This window comes from Hydra viridissima, unplaced genomic scaffold (genome assembly GCF_058129835.1).
Source record: "Hydra viridissima isolate aposymbiotic clone 2 unplaced genomic scaffold, HvirCarnegie_v1 scaffold_10, whole genome shotgun sequence".
Classification (NCBI taxonomy): domain Eukaryota; kingdom Metazoa; phylum Cnidaria; class Hydrozoa; order Anthoathecata; family Hydridae; genus Hydra; species Hydra viridissima.
The window spans coordinates 14,337,027-14,360,729 of NW_028324309.1; the positions used below are offsets into that span (position 1 = coordinate 14,337,027).

Here is a 23,703-nt window from a genome sequence, read left to right on the forward strand (position 1 = left end):
TTTTTAACTTAACTATGTTAAGACTGATATTTCGACTTACGAGATTTTTTTTAAAACAAAAACAAGTTTGCTTAAATAGCTCATTCCACGGGCGATAAAAATTAATTACCTTTTTTATTTCGTGCATCTGCTTTTCAAGATTTAATTTTGCCTGGAATAATTGTTTGATTTTATTTTCATCGTGCTTCAGATCTTGCGATAGTTTTTTTTCTCTCAGTTTTTTCTTAATAACTGCCATATCCTTTTTCACGGCACCGAGTTGCTTGGTCATTTCTATCGGATTTATAACACCATTTGTTGCGTTTAAGGTCATCTCTTCGGAGATTACCGTTTTTAAGTCTTCGTGAACAGTTATTTGAGCTATTTGGCAGTTTATCTTTTCAAGTTCTTTTTCAAGCGATATCAGTTTGCAGTTGAGCTCTCGATGATTGATTTTAGGAGATTCATAGCCAAAATCCATCATATTATCTAGGCTTTCATTTTGGCATGCAGCACCACTAGTTTGCATTATAATGTCTTGAATTTTATTTTCAGTTCGAACGAGTATTTCTGAAAGTAAATTCCTTTGAGACACAATTTTTTCAACTTCTTCAGAAGTTGGTAATTTTTGAAGTGTATGTTGAACATGCGCGTCGCTCAAATGCACGGTATATGGCAGAAGCTTGTTCCAGTCACTTTTCAGCCTCGAAAGCTTTTCATTTAAAAGATTTTTCCCGTCAGTTTCATTTTTTTCTAATATTAAAAAAATTTCATCCTTTGAAACAGGTCTATTGCCTTCTAAGATGTCTATTTGCTTTTGAAGTTGGCAGATATTCATTTCCGCTTCAGAAATCTCCTTTTTCCTTTTCTCTGTCAGCAACTTGTCAGCAATTGTCTTATTGAGATCTTTTAGATTTCGGCGCAGATTATTTCTATTTTTAACAATTTCGCTATTGTGTGTCAAAATTTCATCTTTTCTACACTTTAAGACTTTGAGTTCTTTGTTTGTTTTTTCGTTTGATACCGTTATTAGCTTAAGCTCCTGATTGGCCTTTTCAAGTTCATTTTGCAGTGTTTCAACGGCTTCTTTAGTTGAAGACTTCGTGCACAAAACGCTGTAGACTTCATTTATTGCGTTTACTTGATAAAATTCTTTTTCAGTTTTTTCAATCTCATCTGCATAATCTTGAAGTATGTCTTCTAAAAATCTATCCTGGTAGCGTACAATATCACAAACTTCGTCGGCGGAGCCTTCGGATCTCAGCAAGTCTTTGACAAGATTTTCGCCAATTTTATCACGAATTGTTTCAATGTCGTATCCACTTTCGCACAAGTTTCGAAAACTATCATTTAAGCTTGTGTAAATAACCGGGACCGGATTTTCAATTCCTGAGTCGGACTGAGAATCTTGCTCTTTTGAGAGCAACCTTTTCATATGTTTTAAACAATTTCTTAGCATTTCCTTATTTGGATTTGCAAACTTCGAAAAGAGCAGGGTGTTTAATTCTTCTTCTTTATGTTTTATTTCTTCAAATGAGCAGCAGAGTTCTTTGATTTTATCGTTCCAATGGTGCTTATGATCACTGCCTTTATTTTCCATGCAGACATACTCAGCTATAAACTTATCCAGTTGATGGTTTCTTTGTTCATCGTTTATATTTATAAGTCTTTCAACTAAATTTTTTAATGTCTCTTCGTGTACTGTTAGTTCACAAGTTAGATTAGATATTTTTTCTGAGAAAACTGCTTCCGCAGCGTCCAAGTGTCTACAAACCACTCGTAATTCGTTCATTTTTTCATTTTCTTTTTTCTGCTTCATTACTTCTTTAAAGAACTTCCGCTTTTGTAGAAAATCGTTTTTAGTTGAAATTAATTTTAAAAGTAGATCGTCGTTTTTTATTTGTAAACACTCGTTTCCTTCGTTAACCAGAAATTCGCAGATGTTACTTTTCTCTCTTTCCATCGCGACTTTCAACTCATCTTTCGTTTCATTTAAAATTGCTTCGTCTACAAATGTTTCTACAAGCTTCTGCGTATCAAGATCAGAAGTTTCAAGCAGTAATGCCTCGATATCGAACAATGTTAGCGTTTCGATATCAAAATCTTTCCTTTTTAATTTCGCGTGGAATCGATTTTTTTCGCAGACGAGTTGACGAGCGTATGCTTCTTTTAACTCTACTGACAGAACTTCTATTGCTTCTTGTAAGTTTTTTTCTTCAATAATGTCGGAGGTGGTTTGAATTTCTCCATCAGTGACTACAATTGCGTTGGTTTGTGAAAACTTGCTGAGCTTATCATAGCCATGAAACGTTATATGCGAATTTGTGCATAAAGGAGTTTGGTTTGTGATAACCTCTAATTTTTCCATTTTGTTTGCAAAGTCTGCCATTATTTTATCAGCGCGATTTTTATGAGTTTTTTCTTCCTTTTCGCGCTCAATTAAGTAAGAACGTACCATAGTTTGGCGTTCTTCCATAATTTCAAACGATATCTACAAAGTTAAAAAAAAGTCAGTTAATTCATCTAAATTTAGTTATTGATGATATTTCAGGCTGTTCACTCCTTAATCTCTTTTCTTTGAAACAGAAAAATTTGTAATATTTGCTTCTCCTTCAATCCAAGCCTTCCCCTCCCAAACTTTTTCTCAGTCTCATGAAATATTGAGACAAATGTACGCTTTTATTGATTTTGTTAAACGGAACTTCAATATAATAATATCCAAATACTTTACAAAGGTATCCAGATACTTCACAAGTTTGTTTATCTAAAATCTTACTTTCTTTTGGGATGAAAGGTGGTGCAATTTGTTATTATGAAAAAATATTTCATCCTTTTTCTAGTGCTCTGGTAGCTAAACGAGAGATTAGCATTTGCTGGTAATCTAGCTTGTAATGTAAAAAAAACTATAAAAAGTAAATTTTCATTATCACACTTTACCTTGATGAGTTATTTTAAATTAGATAACTTAATAAAAGTCATGAAAACTTAATAAAAGTCTTAATTCCCACATTTTAGTTCTGATTGGTTTAAAGGTTGCAATTTATATAGTTACACATACCATCATATAAATACACATACCATTCCTTTTAATTTTTTAAAATAAAATTAATATGCTAATTTTGATTTTTGAAATATTTATACAAATAATTAGTTACTTTATAAGCAATTTAAAAAAAGCATTATTTATTTCCAAACTTTTTAAAAAAATATATAAATATTTAAACTATTATGAAAAACTTACCTGAAAATGCTTGTGCAAAAAAATAAATACACAAAGAAAAACATATGAAAACTGTTTTATTAACAATAATTATGAAAGCATTTTTATAAATTTGTTATTACTAATCTAGTAATTAACTACATGACTCTTCTGTTGCAAAATAGACCTGTGTCAGTTTGCCATTGGTTCAGCTATTCGACAATACCTTTCAATAGAAATACTCCATTTTGTTGCACTGCATTCCACAATTCAGTTTTACTACTCGGTTTTGCATTTCTTTGTCTTTGACCGGGAGATTGAGAAGATTATAGTAAAACATTAATATTATTTGTCTGGATGAAAACTCGTGTGGCTTGAGCCGTATATTTTGAATAATTATCTTGCTGAAATCCACTCAGCAGGAGGCAATATAATATTTTTTAAATATTTTTATGTAAACAATCTTATTCACAGTTTTATCTATCAGAAAAATGGGACCTACGTCATACCATGAAAAACAGCCCTAAACTAAGATATTACTGCTTCTGTGTTTTATGGTCTTTTTAGTGTATAATAGATTAAAAGCTTGATTTTTGGGACGTTTAACAAATTTTTTCCCATTGTTACCAAATAACACAAACTTGCTTTCATCACTAAACAAAATAGTTTTTCACTTTTTGCACCCTACATCCCCATCCCAACTTAAATGGTCTCAAACAAACTTTTGGACTTTTGCACTTTTTCTCAATTCCGTTGTGTAACATTCGCATAATTACCATAATTTAAACTAAAACAGAAGCAAAGTCCTGCATAATTTAGCTCTACAGAAATAAGTTTTAATCTTTAAGACCTTGATAAAAAAATTTTCTTTGTAATCTGTGGCTAATTTTTCTTGATAGACACCATCTGGTGTCAAATAAGTCATGGAAAATGTTTTTGTATTTTTAATATTTGAGGAAATATTCTCTTATTTGTAACTAGTGCGTTAACTTCATGTTAACATGATTTTTCTGTTGTTGCTGTTAAATATTCTAAGGGCGATGTATGTAAATTATTTTACGAAATAATTTTTGAAACCTATTTTAAGATTAAAAAAAAAAAAAATTAAAAACGATTGGCAGGCACTTTAGAATTAAATATGACATTGTTAAAGAATCACATGGTCAATATATCGTCGTGCATACACGTGTAGGAAACGCAACTGTAATTTAAGTAACGAAACCTTACCTCCATTTGTTCATCAATCTCTTTTAATAGGCGATTTGCGTCTTTCAATCCCGCCTCAGGATTATCCATGCATTTGCTAATTTTATCGATTTCACTAGTGATCTCCGATACATCAGCTGTAATATCTTCTTCATCGATACCACGTTTTCGATGAAAAACCGTTCCTAAAGAGGTTTGTCCATATGCTTGCAGAGGAGCTGAACTTTCTGTATTCGCAGGTAAAATGTATCCTGGAATGGAAGTTTCCTGTAGCTTTCTTTGCATTGTGTCTTAATCTCGCTTGCATGCAACTAGTTGCAAATTTTAAGAAGTAATTTTGAAGTCGAGTTAAGCAATCTGAAGATAAAAAGAATATCGAAGTTTGAAATTACTTTTCAATGCAGCATAATGAGAAAATGAAAACAGAATTTTATTTAGCATTTTTTCATAATCATTGTACAAAACTTCTTTCAAAACGTAACCGCCCAACGTGGGGCTCGAACCCACGACCCTGAGATTAAGAGTCTCATGCTCTACCGACTGAGCTAGCCGGGCTGATTATGCGGCGAAATAATAAATATATAAAAAAATTTAAAGACGTATTAAAAAAAATATATATATATTTTTATTTCCTATTATTTAACTTTATACTGTATAGAAAGCAATAATTTAAGTTTTAACTGACAACTTCTTGCATGTCTTTAATTCCTTAATTATAATACAATTTTAAAAAAAAATTTTTTTGGTAACCATTTAAAAACATAACCTTAACCTATGGCAGAGTTTAACTGATAAATAATACATTAAAAAAAATATTAAATATAAAAAATAAAATAATAAAAAAAAAATTTCTCTACTATGCCATGTTTTGACAAGTTTTTGTGACGTAAGATGATACTATTTTAGAGTAAAATCCATTAACCGCCCCTCCTCCGAAGACAAATTAAATTTTTCTAGGATAGCCCTTTTCACTTTTTTTTCCACATTTTATTTTTTAGAGTCAAGAAATTTTTGAAGACGAACATCCAAAACTCATCCGTTTAAATAGAAATTACATATGATCCCATATCACTGATTTCTTGTTAAGGCGAAGAGGATCATATTTTTTATTTAATAAGTGAACAATTAGAATCTTTAAAGCCTAAGTAAAAACTTAAGATTTCAAATCTCATACATATATACATATATGTATAAATGTATATATATATATATATATATATATATATATATATATATATATATATATATATATATATATATATATATATATATATATATATATATATATATATATATAAACGCGTGAGTTGTAACTTAAGAATCTTGTTAGAAACGAAATAAGTACAAACATCAGTATGGGAGCAAATACTAGCGAGACAATACAATCAAACTGCATGGAAAGTTTTATTATATCAAATTAAGCTCTAACCTAAAAGAAGCAATCAAAAAATGATGAAAGTCATACTTTTCCAGTAAACAATGTTTACTGACGTCCAATGTTTACTGGGTCATGACATGAGAATGGCGTTAATTTAAATCTTTTACGAATTTCTATTTAAAGTATATTTTTTTAAAAAAGTTTGATAAATTAGAAAAAACTCTGCCTTCTCATAATAAAAGTTTTTATTTGATTTTGATAAGTTTAATTTGCGTGGAAGTAGATATAATCACTATTTTAAAGAGATAAGGCACACTCAAAGAAAAAGATTTAGTTATTTTCTTTACAATTTAAATATATATATTGCTATTTTTAAAAAATGACATGCCCGGCTAGCTCAGTCGGTAGAGCATGAGACTCTTAATCTCAGGGTCGTGGGTTCGAGCCCCACGTTGGGCGAATCGTTTTGTTTACTTCCTAATAATAAAATCTTTTATTATAATAACTAAACATTTAATAACTTTAATAATAAAAACTAAGAAACCATTTATGAATTGAAAATAGCGAATATTTTGGGGACAAATTTGAAATACACAAATTTCTTACTTAAAATTTGTTATAAAAATGAGTTTATTGTTTTAATTTCAATACTTATTCTGCGAAATGTCTTGAAGGGTTGAAACAAAACAATACAGGGAATGCCTAGTATCGCTTATTTTTTAATCTTAAAGCTCTCTAGATTTAAATATATAAATGGTTTTGAATTCACTTTTTTTTAAATGACTGATATCAGGGTGTTTATTCTGTCATATCATGCCTGACTTGACAGAATTGAATAGACACCCTAAGTAAAATGTATTTCAAATCTTTTTTTAAAAATGAAGTTAACAAATCTTTATTAAAATGAAAAATTTAACAAGATTTTATGTTTTAGATTATATATCTATTTGTATCTAATTGATCAAGCATGTCAAGGCCCAAAGAAGCATTAAGCTTATCTGAATTTCAACAAGGCCATATTGTTAGTCAATAAAAAGTAGGACTTAGTAAATGAAAGTCTCAGAAAAACTCTATCCCACTCTCTATTGTTAATAGAGTGTAGTTTGCAAGACAGGGAAAAGAATGCACATTAACATAACCAGGTCGTCCATGGCCTTTTGACAGAACCTTTGTCTTGTTTAGAGAAATGTCAAAGATAATCTACTTTTCAAGGTCTAAGTTATAGCAACACAAGCTGGAATCAGTCCTAGAACAGCTGTCAGGTATCTTCAAAAGCTACTATGGCAGAGCTGAAAGAAATAAGACACTTTTTCGTCCAGCCGAAAATCAAGTGCAGAAAGGATTGGGCCCTATAAAATAGTAGAGAGACCAATCATACTTTAGAACTCCTTCATATTCTCTAATGAGTCACGATTTTGATTATTCACAGACAGTGAATGAGTTTGTGATTCAGTTTGCTTATATAAACCAAATGAACACCTCTGGGCCATATTAGATCAAAAACTTTGCAAAAAGAATAAGAAGCCATTGTAAAAGACGAAATATTTAAGATTATTGCATGACAAAAAGTTCCTCAAGATGATGTTTGTGAATTAATTTCTAGCATGCCTTCTAGAATTGAAAAATGCGAATGGAATGTCAACTAAGTATTAATTATTCATATTGTAATCATTTAAAAACTTTTTTTGTACCACTTGCCATTTTCAATAAAAATTTTTGTTTTTTTGAGTGTATATTCTGTCATATTAATTTTGTCATGCCAACTTTGTCATGTCCATTCTGTCATGTCAATTCTGTCATGTCAATTCTGCCATTTCAATTCTTTCATGTCAATTCTGTCATTTCAATTCTGTCATGTTGGTGTAGATGTTTGTAGCTTATTCTTTATTAATCATTAAAAATGAAAAACCAAAAGCCGATGGCTAAAAAAACCTTTAAAACAACAGCCTTTTTGAATTAACGGAGTTATGTAAGAACCTTGATAAAAAGTCGAAAAATTCTCTAAAATATTTCTCAACCTGCTAAAAGAATGTTTCAAATTGCTTCTTTCATCTTGCTTTTAGAAAGTTTTAGAATGCTTCAATCTACAATTGATTTACTTGATCCCAAGTAATAATTTACCGTCTCGATGCCCCGGCTAACAGTGAATTAGAATATTAGTTTAAATTGCATGAAAATTAAAGGAAAAAAACGTTTAAATTGCATGAAAAACAAACAAACAAACAAACAAAAACAATATTTTACTCGTTAATTAGAAAGAGTTCTTTGAGGGGACCGAGCCCTCCTCCAGTAGGGTAGGGCGGGGCTGGTTGAACATAGGGGCAAGTAGGGCAACTAAAATATCTCAAAAACTACGCATCAAATGATAAAACATCTAATGGATGAAAGATAGGTATATATAATGGTAATAGAATGCGCATCAAATGGTTGTTGGACAGCGGATAAGTGAGATGCACGGGCACTTTTTCGATTTTGGACCAAAAAAGTAAAAAAAAGTTTTTTTGCTCTTTTTTCTTAGATTATTAAAAAAACGTTTATCTAGCATCACTCAAGTGTAAACATTTTACCCATTTATTTGACTTTCGATTATACTTAGCCATTTTTCCCTAAGTATTATAACCCAACTTTTGTGTCACCTAGTCTAGTCGGGGTAAGTTGAGCAAGTTTGAAAAAAATTAACAAAACGGCATTATATCAGATACGGAGAAACAAATTTTGGTGGGTAAACATTTTAAGATCCATAAATACTTTAAATTAATCATTAGTAAATACTCTAATTTAAAATAATATCTGAAATGTCAATGTGATAGTGAAAATATTAAAGTTTACCGAGCTGCTCAACCTACCCCGCTAAGGTAGGTTGAGCAGCTCGGTAAACTTTAATATTTTCTCAAATAAATCTAAAAATGCTTTCTTTTTCTTAAGCAACTTTTAGCAGATAAAATTATCTTTCTAATAGTGAAAAAACGATGTAAATCCGACGCAACCGTTCAAGAGATCTATTAGATTTAATAAAAATTGCTCAACTAACCCCCCCCCCCCCTACTCTACTCTCCTTTTTGACAGGACAGCGTGTGAGATAATACCATTCGACTTTGAAGCTCATCCAATAAAAAAGGATTTGAACTTGTTATTTTTTTTTGGTTCGATGTGTTTTAAACTCCTCGTTCCGGCAGGTACGAGAGATAAAATAATTGCGTCACAAATTTAATACCCTCCCCCTCCTCCCTAAAAAATTTTCACAAAGTGTTGAACCCCTCCCTTCTCAGCGCGTGACATAGTAAATGGAAGACTTCCCTCATCTTTAAATGCAAAGTACAATTGTTTTCAAGTCAAGTGTTTAGTTCAGTAAGTTTTTTATATTTAAGTTATATATATATATAACATATATATTTAACATATCGCGAGGTTAGAATTATTTTGTTCTACCTCCAAGTTTAAACGTTGGGAGAAAGTTTTGGATTTTTCTCTTAAAGTATTATTTATTTATAAATATTATTTAAAACTTTAGCTTTAATTTTTAAAGAAATAATAACTTATGCTTTAAATAATTTATGTTTAAACAACTATTTAGAAAAAAATTGTAAAATAGAGCGTATTTTTAAAGCAACCATTATTTACTAAAATTAATAACTCATTTTCTCCCAACTAGTAAAATAGAAGATAGAATAAATAATTCTAACCTCGCGATATATATAACATTTATAAATATAATACATGTATAAATAATATATATATATGTTTAACCCCTAATTATCGCCTGGTTGGCGCAGTTGGTTAGCGCGTCAGTCTCATAATCTGAAGGTCGTGAGTTCGACCCTCACACTAGGCACAACTTTTTCCTTCTTTTATTAAAAAATTTATCTGATGGATTTATTTTCAAATTTCTTACTTGATTTAAGCCGTTTAGTACACAAATCAATTACCTCCACTTTTTAAAAAAGTTTTAAATTAAAGTTTTAAAGCACTTGGTATAGTTTTTATATTTATTACAATTTTCCGGAATAATAAAGATTACATCATTAAACAACAAAATTTTATTATATTAGACCATGTACATTGTTGCATTATTTCATTTTTTACCTTCTTGTTTTATGGAGCTAATATTGTGCATTAAATGACTTCATATTGTAAATACAACAAATTCTGCAAATGAATTTTTGAGTTGCAACATTTTATTAGTGTTACTCACTTAAATGACACCAATATACTTATATTATCACACCATTATCTTTACATATAACAAAATAACCATCTTTATTCTAAATATGTAGTTACATTTGTATTATATAAGCTTTGGACGGAGAAAACTGAAAATCAATTATGCATAACTTTTTTGTTATGTTTCGGCAGATTACTAAGCACCGTACTTTGGTTTTTCGATTTTTTACGATTAAAATAAATTTTTTTTTGTATAAGTTATTTTTAAATAACTTATACAAACTGATTTTCTACTGTTAAAATAGAGCTCTTTATACGTTTAAAAAAAACAATCACGTTTTCGGTGTGGCATGTTCACTTTCATACTAAAAGTCGATAGTTAAAACTTAACTTAATCAAAGTAAATCGGTCAAACAAAATAACGTAAGTTTTGCGAGGTATCGCAATTCTTTTTTTCAAATCCTGTAAATTTTGTATATGTAAATTTAAAAATTGTATTAAATTAGAGTTGTTATAAACAACTTATACAGAAAATTTTATTTTAATTGTTAAAAATAGAAAACTAAATTCTGGTGCTTGCAGATTACATGTTGGAGTTGGCAAATCTAAATTTACGTTTGTCCAACTTTTATCTTGAACTCTTTTACCTAGAGTCTGACGGATAAACTTGGATTACAATATACCTGGACAAGTCATTAATAGCACTCAAACCACTATATTAGGCTTCGAATTGTCATCTGCATCAAACTTTTTTTTTTTGTAAAGCTTATAAGTGTATATGTTAGGGGGTGGGGGTGTAGAGAGACGAGGGGTGAAAAAAGAGTAGGGGAAGGAAGAATTGATCATGCCCTTCTAAAAATGCGTTCACTGGCCCTGACTTGTGTTTAATCACGATGAATTTTGTTTTGCAAAACATTCAAAAAACAAATAATACAACAGGTTCTGCCATCACATCTAAAGTGAACTGGATCTGCCTGTATTTCAACTTCTCCTCCTTCTACCCTGAAAGAGACAACAAATTCTCCCTAAAGTATATTTTAAATGTCTTGTATAATTAGATTTTTTAGTGTTACTACAATTTAAGCCTTTTAAGGGAGTCTGACTATTAATATTAATAGCATATTGATGAGCTGTTTGCGTAAAAGATGATCTGCATAATATGATTTCAGCTGTGGTAGAAAGTTTTTATTCATCAGTTTCATTCACGTGACGTGCTGCAGGAATTTACCGTTTTTCCGTTTACTGCAAAAAACTAACCTTTAAAAAACTGGTGAATAAAATAGAAGTTATGAATTGATTAAAAGCAAGTAAGACGGTTCTATAAAAAAGGACAGTAATTGGTCAATGATACACGTTTTTTTTCTTTTTTTCTTTGCATTTTTAGTAAGAAACGTGTTTGTAAGAAACTAGTACTAGAAGCCCCAAATTTTTAAGAAACTATTTTAGTACTAAGTCAATTTTCGATAAGAAACTTTAAATAAACATGAGGCTTTGATATTGATGACATTCAAATAATTTTAGTTAACAAACTGTAAAACATTTTATCTTAGTCATTAACATTTTTTCAAATTGCATTTTATATACTCTTTCTCTCTTTTGTTAATTTGAAACTTAAGAAAGTCTTAAGAAACTTTTAGTTGTAGAGTTGTAAAAAAGTACCCTTAAAAGAAGAAACTTTCTAGTACTAGACCATTTGCTTCGTTTCTCATTAAAAAAAAAAGAGTAAGTTGTAGACAGTAGGTGGTCAGTAATAATGGTGAATATTTATTGAAATGAAGTTTATATACTTCTAAAAAATTAAAAGCTATGTAAATGTATTAAAAATTCAACTTTTTTTTTTGAAAAATTAATTTTGTAAAATTATGTTAAATGTAATTCCATAAGTTTAGTAAGCCTGGTTGGCGCAGTTGGTTAGCGCGTCAGTCTCATAATCTGAAGGTCGTGAGTTCGACCCTCACACTAGGCAACGTTTTCTTATTGTTCGATAAGGGAACGTTGTTTATTTAACGACCAGATTTCAAGGTCCATTACCATCCTTCCATGGACCTTTTGGTAAAGCTACAGTTAAGCGGCCTAAAATATTTTTACTTTTTAGCTTTTTGCGCTCTCGTTCGCGGAGACTAAAAACATCAGAGAATAATTATTAAAAGCGAAGTAAATAATTTTCAAACCAGCTTTTTTAGTTGCTTTTTTTTATTTCGAAACTGTTTACTTTTTATAAAACTTTTTCTACAGTTATTATGTTCTTTTAATGATATTGTCATTAATTTGGTACTTTATTTGTAAGGTGTGAATTTATTTTTGATTTGTAATTAGTAAATAGCTATTTATTATGGTTAAAGAAAATAGGTTAATATAATAATTGTTCATGCTGATGTGTTTTTAGGAGCATGGGCGCCGGCAGGCAGGGGCAAGTGGGGGCAGTTGCCCCCCCCCCCCCCCTGGAAAAGCAAAATATCAGATTTTAATATTCACATCATTTCTTTTAACTGTTAAAAGATTTTATTTCGATATCTTATCAATTTAACTCATTTATAGTTTACTCACCGTAATGTAAATGACTACAGTTTAAATGAAATATTACTATCAAATGCAATAACTTCCACGATGGCGGAAGCTTTTTTATAAAGGCATTTTTTATATTTTAAAAAAAAGATGTTTGAATGAAAGTTTAAAAAAAAGTATGAAAGAAAAATAAAAAAGGAATAAATAGAAAAAAACAATAGATAAAGGAGAAGTATAGAAAACAAAAAGAAGAGAGGAAGAAAAAAAAGGAAAATAAAGGAAATAATAATAATAAAAAAAGAAATCGAATTACAATAACAAAGTTCTTACGCAAACAAATAAACTTCGAACTAACGAAGAAAGAATTGGATGCAGTGATCAAATTTTTTAAATTATTTTTTAATGTGTCAGTTTCATTTACCTTTTTATGCTGTTGTTTTTTTGTTTGCAAAATGTTTTTTGTTTGTATTGTATTTCTATTTATTTTTTTTCCAATTTATTGTGTTATATTCATTTAAATAATACTATTACCTTGTGTTTTTTGCTAGCTAAATGTTGATTATTATAATTATATACATGGCCGCTGAGAGGGGGTGGGGGTGGGGGTGGGGGTGGGGGGTGGACGGGGAAGATTCCCGGGGCCCCGTGTGTGAACAAATTATTTTTTAAAGTAATTTTTAAAAGATTTAAATAGTTTTGACTTTTAACAGATTTAATTAACTTTTGTTTTTAATTTTCAATGACCAGAGCACGCTTCTTTTGGTCCTGGGTATATAATTGATCATAATGAGGGCCCCTTAAGAAAACTTCCCCGGGGTCCAAAATTTCTCTCGGCTGCTATGATTATATATATTTAATGTGATTAACTTGCATTAACCTGCTGTATTTTAATTTTTGTTTTGTTTTTTGGAATATGTCTAATTTGTATTTAATAAATCATTTAATGTTTTTTAACTAATCATTATATTATTATGTAATTTAGCATTATTAGGTATAACTTAGCATTAGCATTATGAGCGTTTGTCTGGGCTTTGCATGCTGAGCGTGCATCGTGAAAAAATACGCTCCAGAAAATCTGAATTTATGGAACAAATTGTAAATAAGTTTGGTAGTGAAGGCAGACGACTACAATTTACTGAATAACAATGATTTAATTCTTGTTTTTTTATTTTTACATTTTCTTTAATTTTCTGTTGTCACTGGTCTTATAAAATGACTTGATTAATTGATGCATTTATGCAGTTTTTGAAATATCACTGTTGAATTTTATTTTGCCCCCCCCCCCCCCTTGTAAAAAATCCTGCCGGCGCCCATGTTTAGGAGATATGTGGTTATGAAAATAGCCGTTTAGTTTATCAATTACAAAAAATACTGATGGGACACGCAAGATTGATATGTAATATTGGGCGCTACTGCACTTTCGCACCCCCCTTTTTTTATTGCAGATTATGATAGAGAATTTTATGCTGATTCAGAAAAATATAAAAACATGGACCTGAAAATTAACGGAAAGTGCTCTAATTCGAAGTCAAAGTTGTAAAAATTCCACTAAAAATCCCTAATATTCGCCATTTTTTAAAAATCTTTTTTAAAGTTTTAACGAAAATTAATTACCGTTACATTGCGCAATAAGCAGACCTGGTTTCGATTAGCCTTAACATTATTATTTTAAAGTATTTTAACGAAAGTGTCATAACGAAATTAAATTAATGGAAGATTTCAAACATAAGTTGAACGTAGAATGTGAGAATGTAGACAAGTTGATGAATATTTATTATTGTATTGCCCTATCCCTATCCCTATCCCTATCCCTATCCCTATCCCTATCCCTATCCCTATCCCTATCCCTATCCCTATCCCTATCCCTATCCCTATCCCTATCCCTATCCCTATCCCTATCCCTATCCCTATCCCTATCCCTATCCCTATCCCTATCCCTATCCCTATCCCTAATCCTAACCCTGACCCTAACCGCCTATCCAACCAGCTTTATTGTGAAATATAAATCGCACTGTTATAATAAAATAATTGCGCATGCGCCTACAATATTGCGCTCTGAGTAGCTTATGGCTATATCGAGCGCATTGCACTCTACGAAGACACTTCGGAAAAACATACTTTAACGACTTTTTTAACGTAAAAACCATGCTATTAATGTATTGCTTTTGTAAGTTAAAAGATCATTAACTTATTATTCTCAAAATGGCGAATATTAGGGATTTTAGTGGGATTTTTTACAACTTTGACTTCGAATTAGAGCACTTTCCGTTGATTTTCAGGTCCATATTTTTATATTTTTCTGAATCAGCATAAAATTCTCTATCATAATCTACAATAAAAAAAGGGGGGTGCGAAAGTGCAGTAGCGCCTAATATTGTATGTTATATATAATTATATGATATAATAATTTAAAATCAATCACGCAGTGCTATCGTTATTCCACCATCAACTTCCAAAGTTTCTTTTTTAAAATCACTCATGCGTGCAAACTATTATTCTATTTAATTGAATTCTATGCACTCCACCGTATTTTTAAAAGCTAAAAAGTTAATTTATTTTAGGCCGCTTAGCTGTAGCTTTACCACTTCTATTATGCAATCTATTCTAAAAATGGATGTAAATTATAAATTGTCGGGAGGGGGGTATGGTGAAGGTTAGACAGGGTCGTAGCACCCATTTTTTAGGTGATGGTTAGTTTTGAATTCCTCCAATCTTACAGTGTGTTAAATCATGTCGTGAAATATTCAAAGTTTAATAATAAAAGTTTTGAGCATTAGTTTACCATCAAAGGGAGGAGGCTCTTAGCTTACCTTCTCACTGGACTCCCTTCCCATCATTACTTTACAATAGGTTTACGCACATGGCCTTTAGGATAAATTGGAATAAATTTAAAAAAAAAAAATGTTTATTTTAACAATCAAAAATACAACAAAAGTTTTGTGTATTTTTGAGTTGTTTTGCTTTCTTTTCTAATTATCCAAATGACGCTGCAAAGACTGTTGACGAGATTTTTTGTAAATCAGTGTATTTTTATTAAGTAACATGTTTCCAAGAAAAGACATTTAAATTAGTGAAGCCTGGTGTTTATTTTTCAAAAACCCATCAATTTTTATACAAAATTATCCCACTCTGGAGATATAATTTTGTTCAGTTGAATTGGGCTGAAATTAGCCCAGTAAGATATTTTTTTCATACCGATTCCCCCTAAAAGAATCCGAAAACCTCAGTTACTAAAATGTTATATAATTAATTCATCTCCGATCCTCCTCCTCCACCACCACCTGAAGCTGTTTAGTTGAGTTTAAAAAATTTATTTTTCAAGTTATAATAAAAAATACAAGTAAAATATTATAACTATTTCAAATAATAAGCACAAAAAAAAATAATAAATTCTTTTTTGCCTTAAAAAGAATTTGCGCTTTCTATTGTAATAATTGCTGTTTTTCATTAAGTTTTTGTCTAAATGAGGACGCCCCTCATTTAAAGAAAAACATTTTTAAAGAACTAAGTTTGCTATTAATTTATGATGCCTTCTGAAGCAACTTTCTGTGGCTACAAACGTTGGGGAGTGTAGCGGAACTGAGTTTAAAATATTTGCTGAAATAGTGGGTGGATAAAAGCGTACAAAAGCAAAATGCAATTTTTTATAAAATACATTTTTATAAAGTTTTTGGTTTTTCAAGTTACATCATTAAAATATTATTTCCGAGAAGTTTACAATTTTAAACGTTGTGCGTCTGTTGGTTGGTCCGTTAGATAATTCAAAAAAAAAAAATGCTCCGTTGCAATGTTAGGTGATCGTCTTTTTTGTTGCTTGTTTTGTTAAAAACTTCAACTTACCCTGATTTAAATTGGCTCTTTTGCAAGACTTCGTTTTAGGTTAATCATGCAAATAAACACGCTAATAACGTGCAAATCATAGCGTAATAAAATCAATTTCAACAATTCAACAATCTAAAATGTTACAACAGCGCGGAACTATCACTTATCTTTCTGTCATTTTTACTAGGCGATTGATAATTTCATACTGTTAACAAGCATATTACCAGTCTTTGCGACTATTCAGCCTGACGCGAAATGTGCATCCATTATTTCTTGTAAATCTATTGTAACCATTTTAATACCTTCTGCAGCTGCATTTGATGTCCATTGAGAGGTATTCAACGCAGCTGTTTCGCAAAAATACAGAAATTAGAAATCAAAATCTATGAACATAAATTAAGAGCTAAGCTTCAACACTGATAATTGGTTATTTTAACGTGATTACCAATTGGTCACTTAACTTTCTAGTGTAGAAATTTTCCTCAAACGACTAAAAAGGAAATTGGGGGTGTGGGGTGAAAAAGCGCTATTAATAAAGCAAATGAAATTAATAAATTGGTGCCAAATAACAAGTTTGCGTTTATTTAAACCAAATACTAAGTGCTTATAATATTTTCAATCTTATGAAAAAAACATGCAGCAGATGTTCGTTCTAAGCATTTTCAGAACTTGGTACCATGTATATTTAATTTGTTAAATGGAATGTTCACTAAGTTTTGAGAGTTGTTTTAAAGCATTACAATTTTTTTTTTTTTTTACTTTCTATGCAAAATCATTAATAGAGATTAAAGTTTTTAAAATTAAATTGTTTGTGACATTTTAAAATAATTTACACATTCCTTATATAGGTTAAGTCCGGATAAAATTGCTATTCGGAAAATTTCGCCATGCCTTAGAATTTTGCGCTCGTTTAACCGAATGAAACTAGCATCACATTATCTATTTCAGAGCTCATGCTGTAACTAGTATATGTAAGCCTATTTTATAATTGAGCGCTTTACAGTAAATAATGAGCAGTAGTCTTTTTTTTTTAAAACTCAAAAGTTAAGTTATAAAACATTTTATTTTTTAAAATTATTCCTAAAACCATATTTGAAGCTGTTTTTAAAGAAAACGATTCAATAAATCGCTAGAAATCTCTCTGTTTAAGGGAGTGGCATATTTTCACGAAGAATATATCATCATGAAAAGCATATCATCATGAAGAATATATTATCATGAAGAATATATCATCATGAAGAATATATCATCATGAAGAATATATCATCATGAAGAATATATCATCATGAAGAATATATCATCATGAAGAATATATCATCATGAAGAATATATCATCATGAAGAATATATCATCATGAAGAATATATCATCATGAAGAATATATCATCATGAAGAATATATCATCATGAAGAATATATCATCATGAAGAATATATCATCATGAAGAATATATCATCATGAAGAATATATCATCATGAAGAATATATCATCATGAAGAATATATCATCATGAAGAATATATCATCATGAAGAATATATCATCATGAAGAATATATCATCATGAAGAATCTTATATAATACCAACCTTTAAAATCTTTAAGGAGGATATCATGTTAAGAATGATTTTAATTGCAAGCCATTGATAATATGGCTAACAGTTGAAATCAAGATAAGTAAATTTTGCTATTACAAATATTATACTTGATATTTCTTATCATTGAGAGTAATATGTAATTACTTTGACTTATTAGATTACTACTCTATTGTTTGATTATTGCTATTTTAAGTTATTTATTTGCTAATATTTAACAAACAGCAAGTCTGGAAAAGCTTGCTAAACATTTTTCATGCTCTCCACCCTGCATAACACCCTCCATCTACACTAATTTAAAAAGAACAATATTTTAATCAGTAAGGTCAAAGTGTGCTATGCTTTTTCAAAAGTCTGGTTTTTGACAATTGTTCTCTCTTTCTCTCTTTCTCTCTCTCTCTCTCTCTCTCTCTCTCTCTCTCTCTCTCTCATTCCTGCATCAATGGAGCAGAATAATATTTATTTGGATAACAAACTAATTGCCCAACCTGATGTAAAACTCGTACAAAAAACAAGTTCGAACTAAAACTTCTTGTTTGGCTCGCTTGGTCATTAAGTGATATCTCTGAGTCTGGCCTTGTAAAAAAAAGGCAATGGTATCTTTTAGGTTGTATACCGAGATCAATGTTCGGCTGCTAAACTTTCATCAAAAATCATTATCGGCCATTTAAATATTATGTTCGTTCAAAATAGTAAATTTTTAACCTTTTAATGCCTAACCCCTCCTCCCCTAGGTTCACTTTTGTTTGTTTTTATTTGACTTCATGAACGAGAATTATTAATTTCGACAAAAATAACTGTTCTGAGAATCTGTCAGAAGCTTGGATTTTATTTGCATTTATGTCGACATTTTTTTTTTTTTACCGTTACCATACACACAAAGAAATTAATTATAACAAAAAAGGTGCTTCATCGTTATTTAAAGAATGTGACCTGATAAAAACAATCTTATTATGGTACAAGATGAAGACTTAAGTATCAGCGTGACAGGATTTTAAAAACAATTAAACGGCTTTTTCTAGGTAACTGTTATTTGATTAATACATCGAAAAAAAATTTTTTTGACATAAAATTGAAATTGTTGGATTAAGGTTATTAATTATAACCTCTTTCGATCATTTCCTTTCTCTTACCGATGTTTTGAAACAAGTTTTATACCCTTCATATCGATTTTAAAGAATAAAAAATTCATATTATTTGCATATTACTTTTCGTAGCTTAAAATATGCTTATTTAGTTGTGCGCGCATCATACAAATAGCTCTTAATGCGTAAATTTGACGGTTTCTAAGTGTGTTAAATAAGAGCGCACGTTTTTACTTGTTTTGAATGAAATATTAAGCCCACCCCTGGCAATCACTTTTATAAAATAATATTTTTTAATAAGCGTTGTAGACGTTTAAACGATCATTTTGGGCCTTCACAAATGTTATATCTTATTCCAAGAAAATAATCTAAAACAAAAAAAAGTAAAGATGAAGAAACATTTTCGCTTTTGTTTAAAGCATCAAGGTTTACTTTAATCTTCATTCTGACAACTTTTGAAAAACTAAAGACTTTAATTTTAAGATTAAATGATTTTTCTTCAATGAAATGTATCAACTTAAAATAAAAATATTTAAACACAGCTAGATTGCTTAACATTGATAACCTAATGCAACTAAATTACAATTATTACAACGCATTAAAAAGTCCAAACAAGTTAGAAAATCTTTTTTTCTTTTCTAACAAGAATTTTACACTTTTTTTAGAACGGTTAATCAGACACTTCCAACGGCTATCAATAAAATAGTTTAATTGCCTAAATAATTATATTTCAATATCTTTCAATTGAAATTCTAATTAAATTTTTTAAGAGCAGCAATGTTGTCGCGATCATACTCTTAAAAGAATGCAAGGATACAGATGATGAAGCAATATTTTCTTAGCTGCGTATTGTTTCCGTATTATTTATCCTTATTGACGCAATATGTGGTTCCAAAAGAAAACACTTTTTTTGAATTAATTCGTTAGTACAAAATTAGAATTAAGAAATTCTTAATAATAAAGTAAAAAGTTAAAAAATTGTTAGGTGAAAAATTTTCATTAAGAAAGTAAGAAGTATTGAAAAGTTAATTCTTTGTAATTTTTATTTGCTTTTATTTCAAAAGTGATAAAAAAAAAAAATACAAAACAAAAATAACAATAACCAAATAACTTTTCCCCCTACCCATGTTCCACTTCTATAAATTTTAACAACCTTAACAAGATTAAAGGTAATTTGCTCCTGAATTAAAAAGGTGAAGTAGATGTTTATATTTTTATTTTATGTTTTGATGTAAACAAAAACTTATTTTTTTCGAAAAGATAATTTATTTAAAAAAAAAAAAATACCATTAAAACTTTTAAAAATATTCTAAATCAATAAAAGTAGATTTTTCTTTATTAAAAAAAAAATATTAAATTTATAAAAATATATTCCGTTATATTATTTTTAAAAATATTTTTTTATAACCTCGAAAACTTCCTTAAACAATAAATTTTGTAGGGGACGTGAAATTAATGCATTTAATGATCAGCTTTTCGTCTACGATAGCGAACAACAGAAGCATCAACTTGAAGTGCAGCCTGCTTATCACGAATTTCGTTTTTTAATCTTTGATGTGTGTTTTTTAACATCTCAACATTTTTAGAAATACCTTCTAAGTAGTTTTCCAGAGCTGCATTTTTCTCAGTAAGTTGCTTGGTCTCAGGTAGTAATCCTGTTGATTTATTCTTATATATTGGAGAGCAGCGACGTTCACTGGCTGTTAAATCCATCAGGGAGACAGGACCCTATACATACACAACTAGTTCAAGCATACACTACTAATTTAAATTTATACAAACTGATTTACACCATTTAATATAGCTTGGACTTAAGAATAGGGAATGGTTTTTAAGAAACTTAATCCTAATTACTTTAAAAATCACTTTAAAAAAATGAGAAAAACCAAATTATATCATACCAAAGAATAACCTTTTGCTATATCTGTCATAAACTGACATCTTGAGTCGTGATGTAATGCAATTAGATTTTTTCCATTTAATAGTTGTAAATGTTGCTATAATGATTTTTATTTAAGCATATATACACTAATATTTCAATGAGAATTTAACATATCCCTATTTTCTGAAAAAGGTCTAGTTTACATTTTTTCTCTTAAAATTAATATTCAGTTTACCTTTTTTAAAGTAGATTCTGTTATCTTTTTACTTAAACTAGCATTAACACCAGAGTGTAAATCTTTTTGAAGAGCTCTAGTCTGTTCTATAATATTTTCAACTGCATGTTTCAGTGTCTGTGAATTTTTTACTGCATCGTAACACATTTTGATAATTAGAGTGGCTTCAGAAATATATGCACCAACATTATTAAGACCTTTAGTAACAGTTAAAATATAAAATTTTATAAACAAGATAGTACTAACGCATTGTTATAAACTTAGTAAATCAAATACAGGACTTTGAATTGGAAATCTGCTTTTTAACCTTGATTTTTAAAATTCACAAAGATTGTATAACTTTAAACACAACATATATGCAACATACAAACTGTATTGCATTCATCCTTTTTTTCAGACTTCTTTAACCCAGTCAAAGTTTGCCCACGAGATATAATATCAAGAGCTAGTGTGCATTCAGAAATAACCTTATTTGACTGTTTTCTAGCATTATCAAGAGTCTGAAGTTGAATTTGAATAGATGTTAGTTGAGCTTCTAACAATGTTTTTGTTTTCAAAAGGCTTTTTTTTCATAGAAAAGTAAATCATCTGCAGCATCTTTTTCCTTCAAAAAATAAAATTAAATAAAGAAATATAAAAACTAAAACTTTTTTTTTTAAATGTAAAAAAAAACAACAAAAAAACAAGCAAAAAAAAAAAAAAATACAGCAGAATAATGTGCAAAAGCATGTAGGAAAAAGTTTAAAAAATGTAATTTAGTTATATATACAATTTTATGTATATGTAACTAATTTAGAAGCTTTTAATTTTATTAACTTTCCTAGGTAGATATTGTAAAATGAATTACAGGATATATAGTATATTGATAAAGTGCTTTTATTTAAGTTTTTTTAATGCTGAGCTAAACAATTGGCAGTTAATTCTCCCAGGGAAGATGCTTTACAGTTTTAGATTTAAAATGATTATGCATGTAGAAAGAAAAAATGTCTTAATCAAATAGGATAACTGTAATTAGTAAACTTGGTGTTAACAATATAAGTGTTAACAATATAGGTGTTAATACTTGATTTAATAATGAATAATAATAATGTTAATAATTAATAACTAACAATAACAATAATAATAATAATAATAATAATAATAATAATAATAATAATAATAATAATAATAATAATAATAAGAAGAAGAAGAAGAAGAAGAAGAAGAAGAAGAAGAAGAAGGAGAAACAAAGATAAATAATACTTAGAAAGAATAAAAGTCTAAACTGAAAAAGTATATTTTAATCTAATTAAAGTTAACACACCAAGGAAGATAATTAAATAATAAAATTAAACTAGTAAAAAAAAATTCTGCCATATGATTAACAAGAATAAAAAGATGAAATGTGAAGTAATACTGTATAAAAAAACAAACTATATATATATATATATATATATATATATATATATATATATATATATATATATATATATATATATATATATATATATATATATATATATATTATATATATATATATACACACACATATATGTATATATACATATTTATATATACATATATATACATATATATGTATATTTATATATATGTATATATATATATGTATATATATATATATATATATATATATATATATATATATATATATATATATATATATATATATATATATATATATATATATATATATATTAGTACCTTTTCATTTTGAGGTCGCAGTTTCCTTATTTTGGATGACTGTTCATTTAAAAGTATATATTTTCTTGTATGGTTAAAAACTTTTTCTAAATTTTCTTTTAGCCTTAGAAGAGATTTTATTTCTTCATCAACAATCAGTAGAGTGTCAGTCAGTTTTGAAATAACAGTTTGAGTTGATATAATATCAGCTTGAATGCGAGTATAATATTGTCTAATTGTTGAGCTATCTTCTTTCAATGAGGGTAAAGTTAAAGAATTATATCTAGAATTTATATCTTTTAGCTTTTTACTCCGCATTATAGAAGTTTCGGCTAACTTAATATTCTTTATAGAAAATTCATTCCATGTATTTGAAGCTGTGTTAACTTCCATAGTATCTCATTTAGTTTTTTCAAATATCTTGAATAAATTAATAGTACACTATTTTTAAAAAGTTCTAATTCGCAGCTTCTTTTGTAAATAAAACAGTTGTCATAACACTGAGAATTTAACGGTACCGATTTATTCGCAGTGTGCATAGATGTGAAGCGAAATATCGAAATAAGCATTCTTGCGAAAAACTGCTGATGGAAAGCGTCGCCCACACTTTGTGAAAACAATTTTGTTATTTTCTATTTTTTTTTAAATCGATTTAACATATTTGCATAAATTGCATTCTTAATGTATGTGTGATATTATATTGAGAAAATAAGCTAATTCTTTTACAATTTACATGCGTTGAATTTATAAACATTTATTGGGAAAGCCGCTATTTTTACATGTAGCTGCATTCTAGAGCTGTTAAGTGCATTTGAGGACAATATAGAATTGTAGTAATTTTCAAAGTTGAAATATTAGAAATATGATTTTTTAAGTTAATTGGTTTGATACGTAGCATTTAAACTGTACCATTCCACTGTAGTGTGAATTAGTTTGCTAATTTTCTACTTTCCTCGTGATTTTAAAATGTAAACATTAACTTT

General features: G+C 29.0%; 3 protein-coding genes, 4 non-coding genes and 1 pseudogene across 8 annotated transcripts in view; 5 read left to right on the plus strand and 3 right to left on the minus strand.

The window, feature by feature from the left end:
* LOC145181171 (uncharacterized) overlaps positions 1-16,716 on the minus strand; it is a 50,492-nt gene extending 33,776 nt beyond the window's left edge. The window contains exons 1-3 of the mRNA XM_090101036.1: positions 16,269-16,716; positions 4,406-4,741; positions 110-2,470 (exon numbers count right to left, since the gene is read on the minus strand). Of these exons, the coding sequence (XP_089957162.1) occupies positions 110-2,470; positions 4,406-4,669 (2,625 nt within the window). The 5' untranslated portion in view covers positions 4,670-4,741; positions 16,269-16,716. The remainder of the gene's footprint in view (positions 1-109; positions 2,471-4,405; positions 4,742-16,268) is intronic.
* Positions 1-23,703, plus strand: part of LOC145181174 (procollagen galactosyltransferase 1-like) — a 381,403-nt gene that overhangs the window by 284,168 nt on the left and 73,532 nt on the right. The window lies entirely within an intron of this gene.
* The window catches only part of LOC145181173 (glycogen [starch] synthase, muscle-like), a 361,885-nt gene that overhangs the window by 284,168 nt on the left and 54,014 nt on the right, over positions 1-23,703 (plus strand). The gene's annotated exons all lie outside the window — the stretch shown is intronic.
* Positions 4,867-4,939, minus strand: Trnak-cuu (transfer RNA lysine (anticodon CUU)). Its single transcript has one exon. It is a non-coding gene; the product is annotated as a tRNA-Lys (tRNA).
* Positions 6,149-6,221, plus strand: Trnak-cuu (transfer RNA lysine (anticodon CUU)). Its single transcript has one exon. It is a non-coding gene; the product is annotated as a tRNA-Lys (tRNA).
* Positions 9,521-9,594, plus strand: Trnam-cau (transfer RNA methionine (anticodon CAU)). Its single transcript has one exon. It is a non-coding gene; the product is annotated as a tRNA-Met (tRNA).
* Positions 11,816-11,889, plus strand: Trnam-cau (transfer RNA methionine (anticodon CAU)). Its single transcript has one exon. It is a non-coding gene; the product is annotated as a tRNA-Met (tRNA).
* On the minus strand, positions 20,300-23,221 carry LOC145181592 (tektin-like protein 1; annotated as a pseudogene). Its single transcript, XR_016456658.1, has 5 exons — positions 22,742-23,221; positions 21,408-21,644; positions 21,041-21,237; positions 20,825-20,920; positions 20,300-20,651 (listed from the first exon to the last, which is right to left on the minus strand). The product of XR_016456658.1 is annotated as a tektin-like protein 1 (transcript).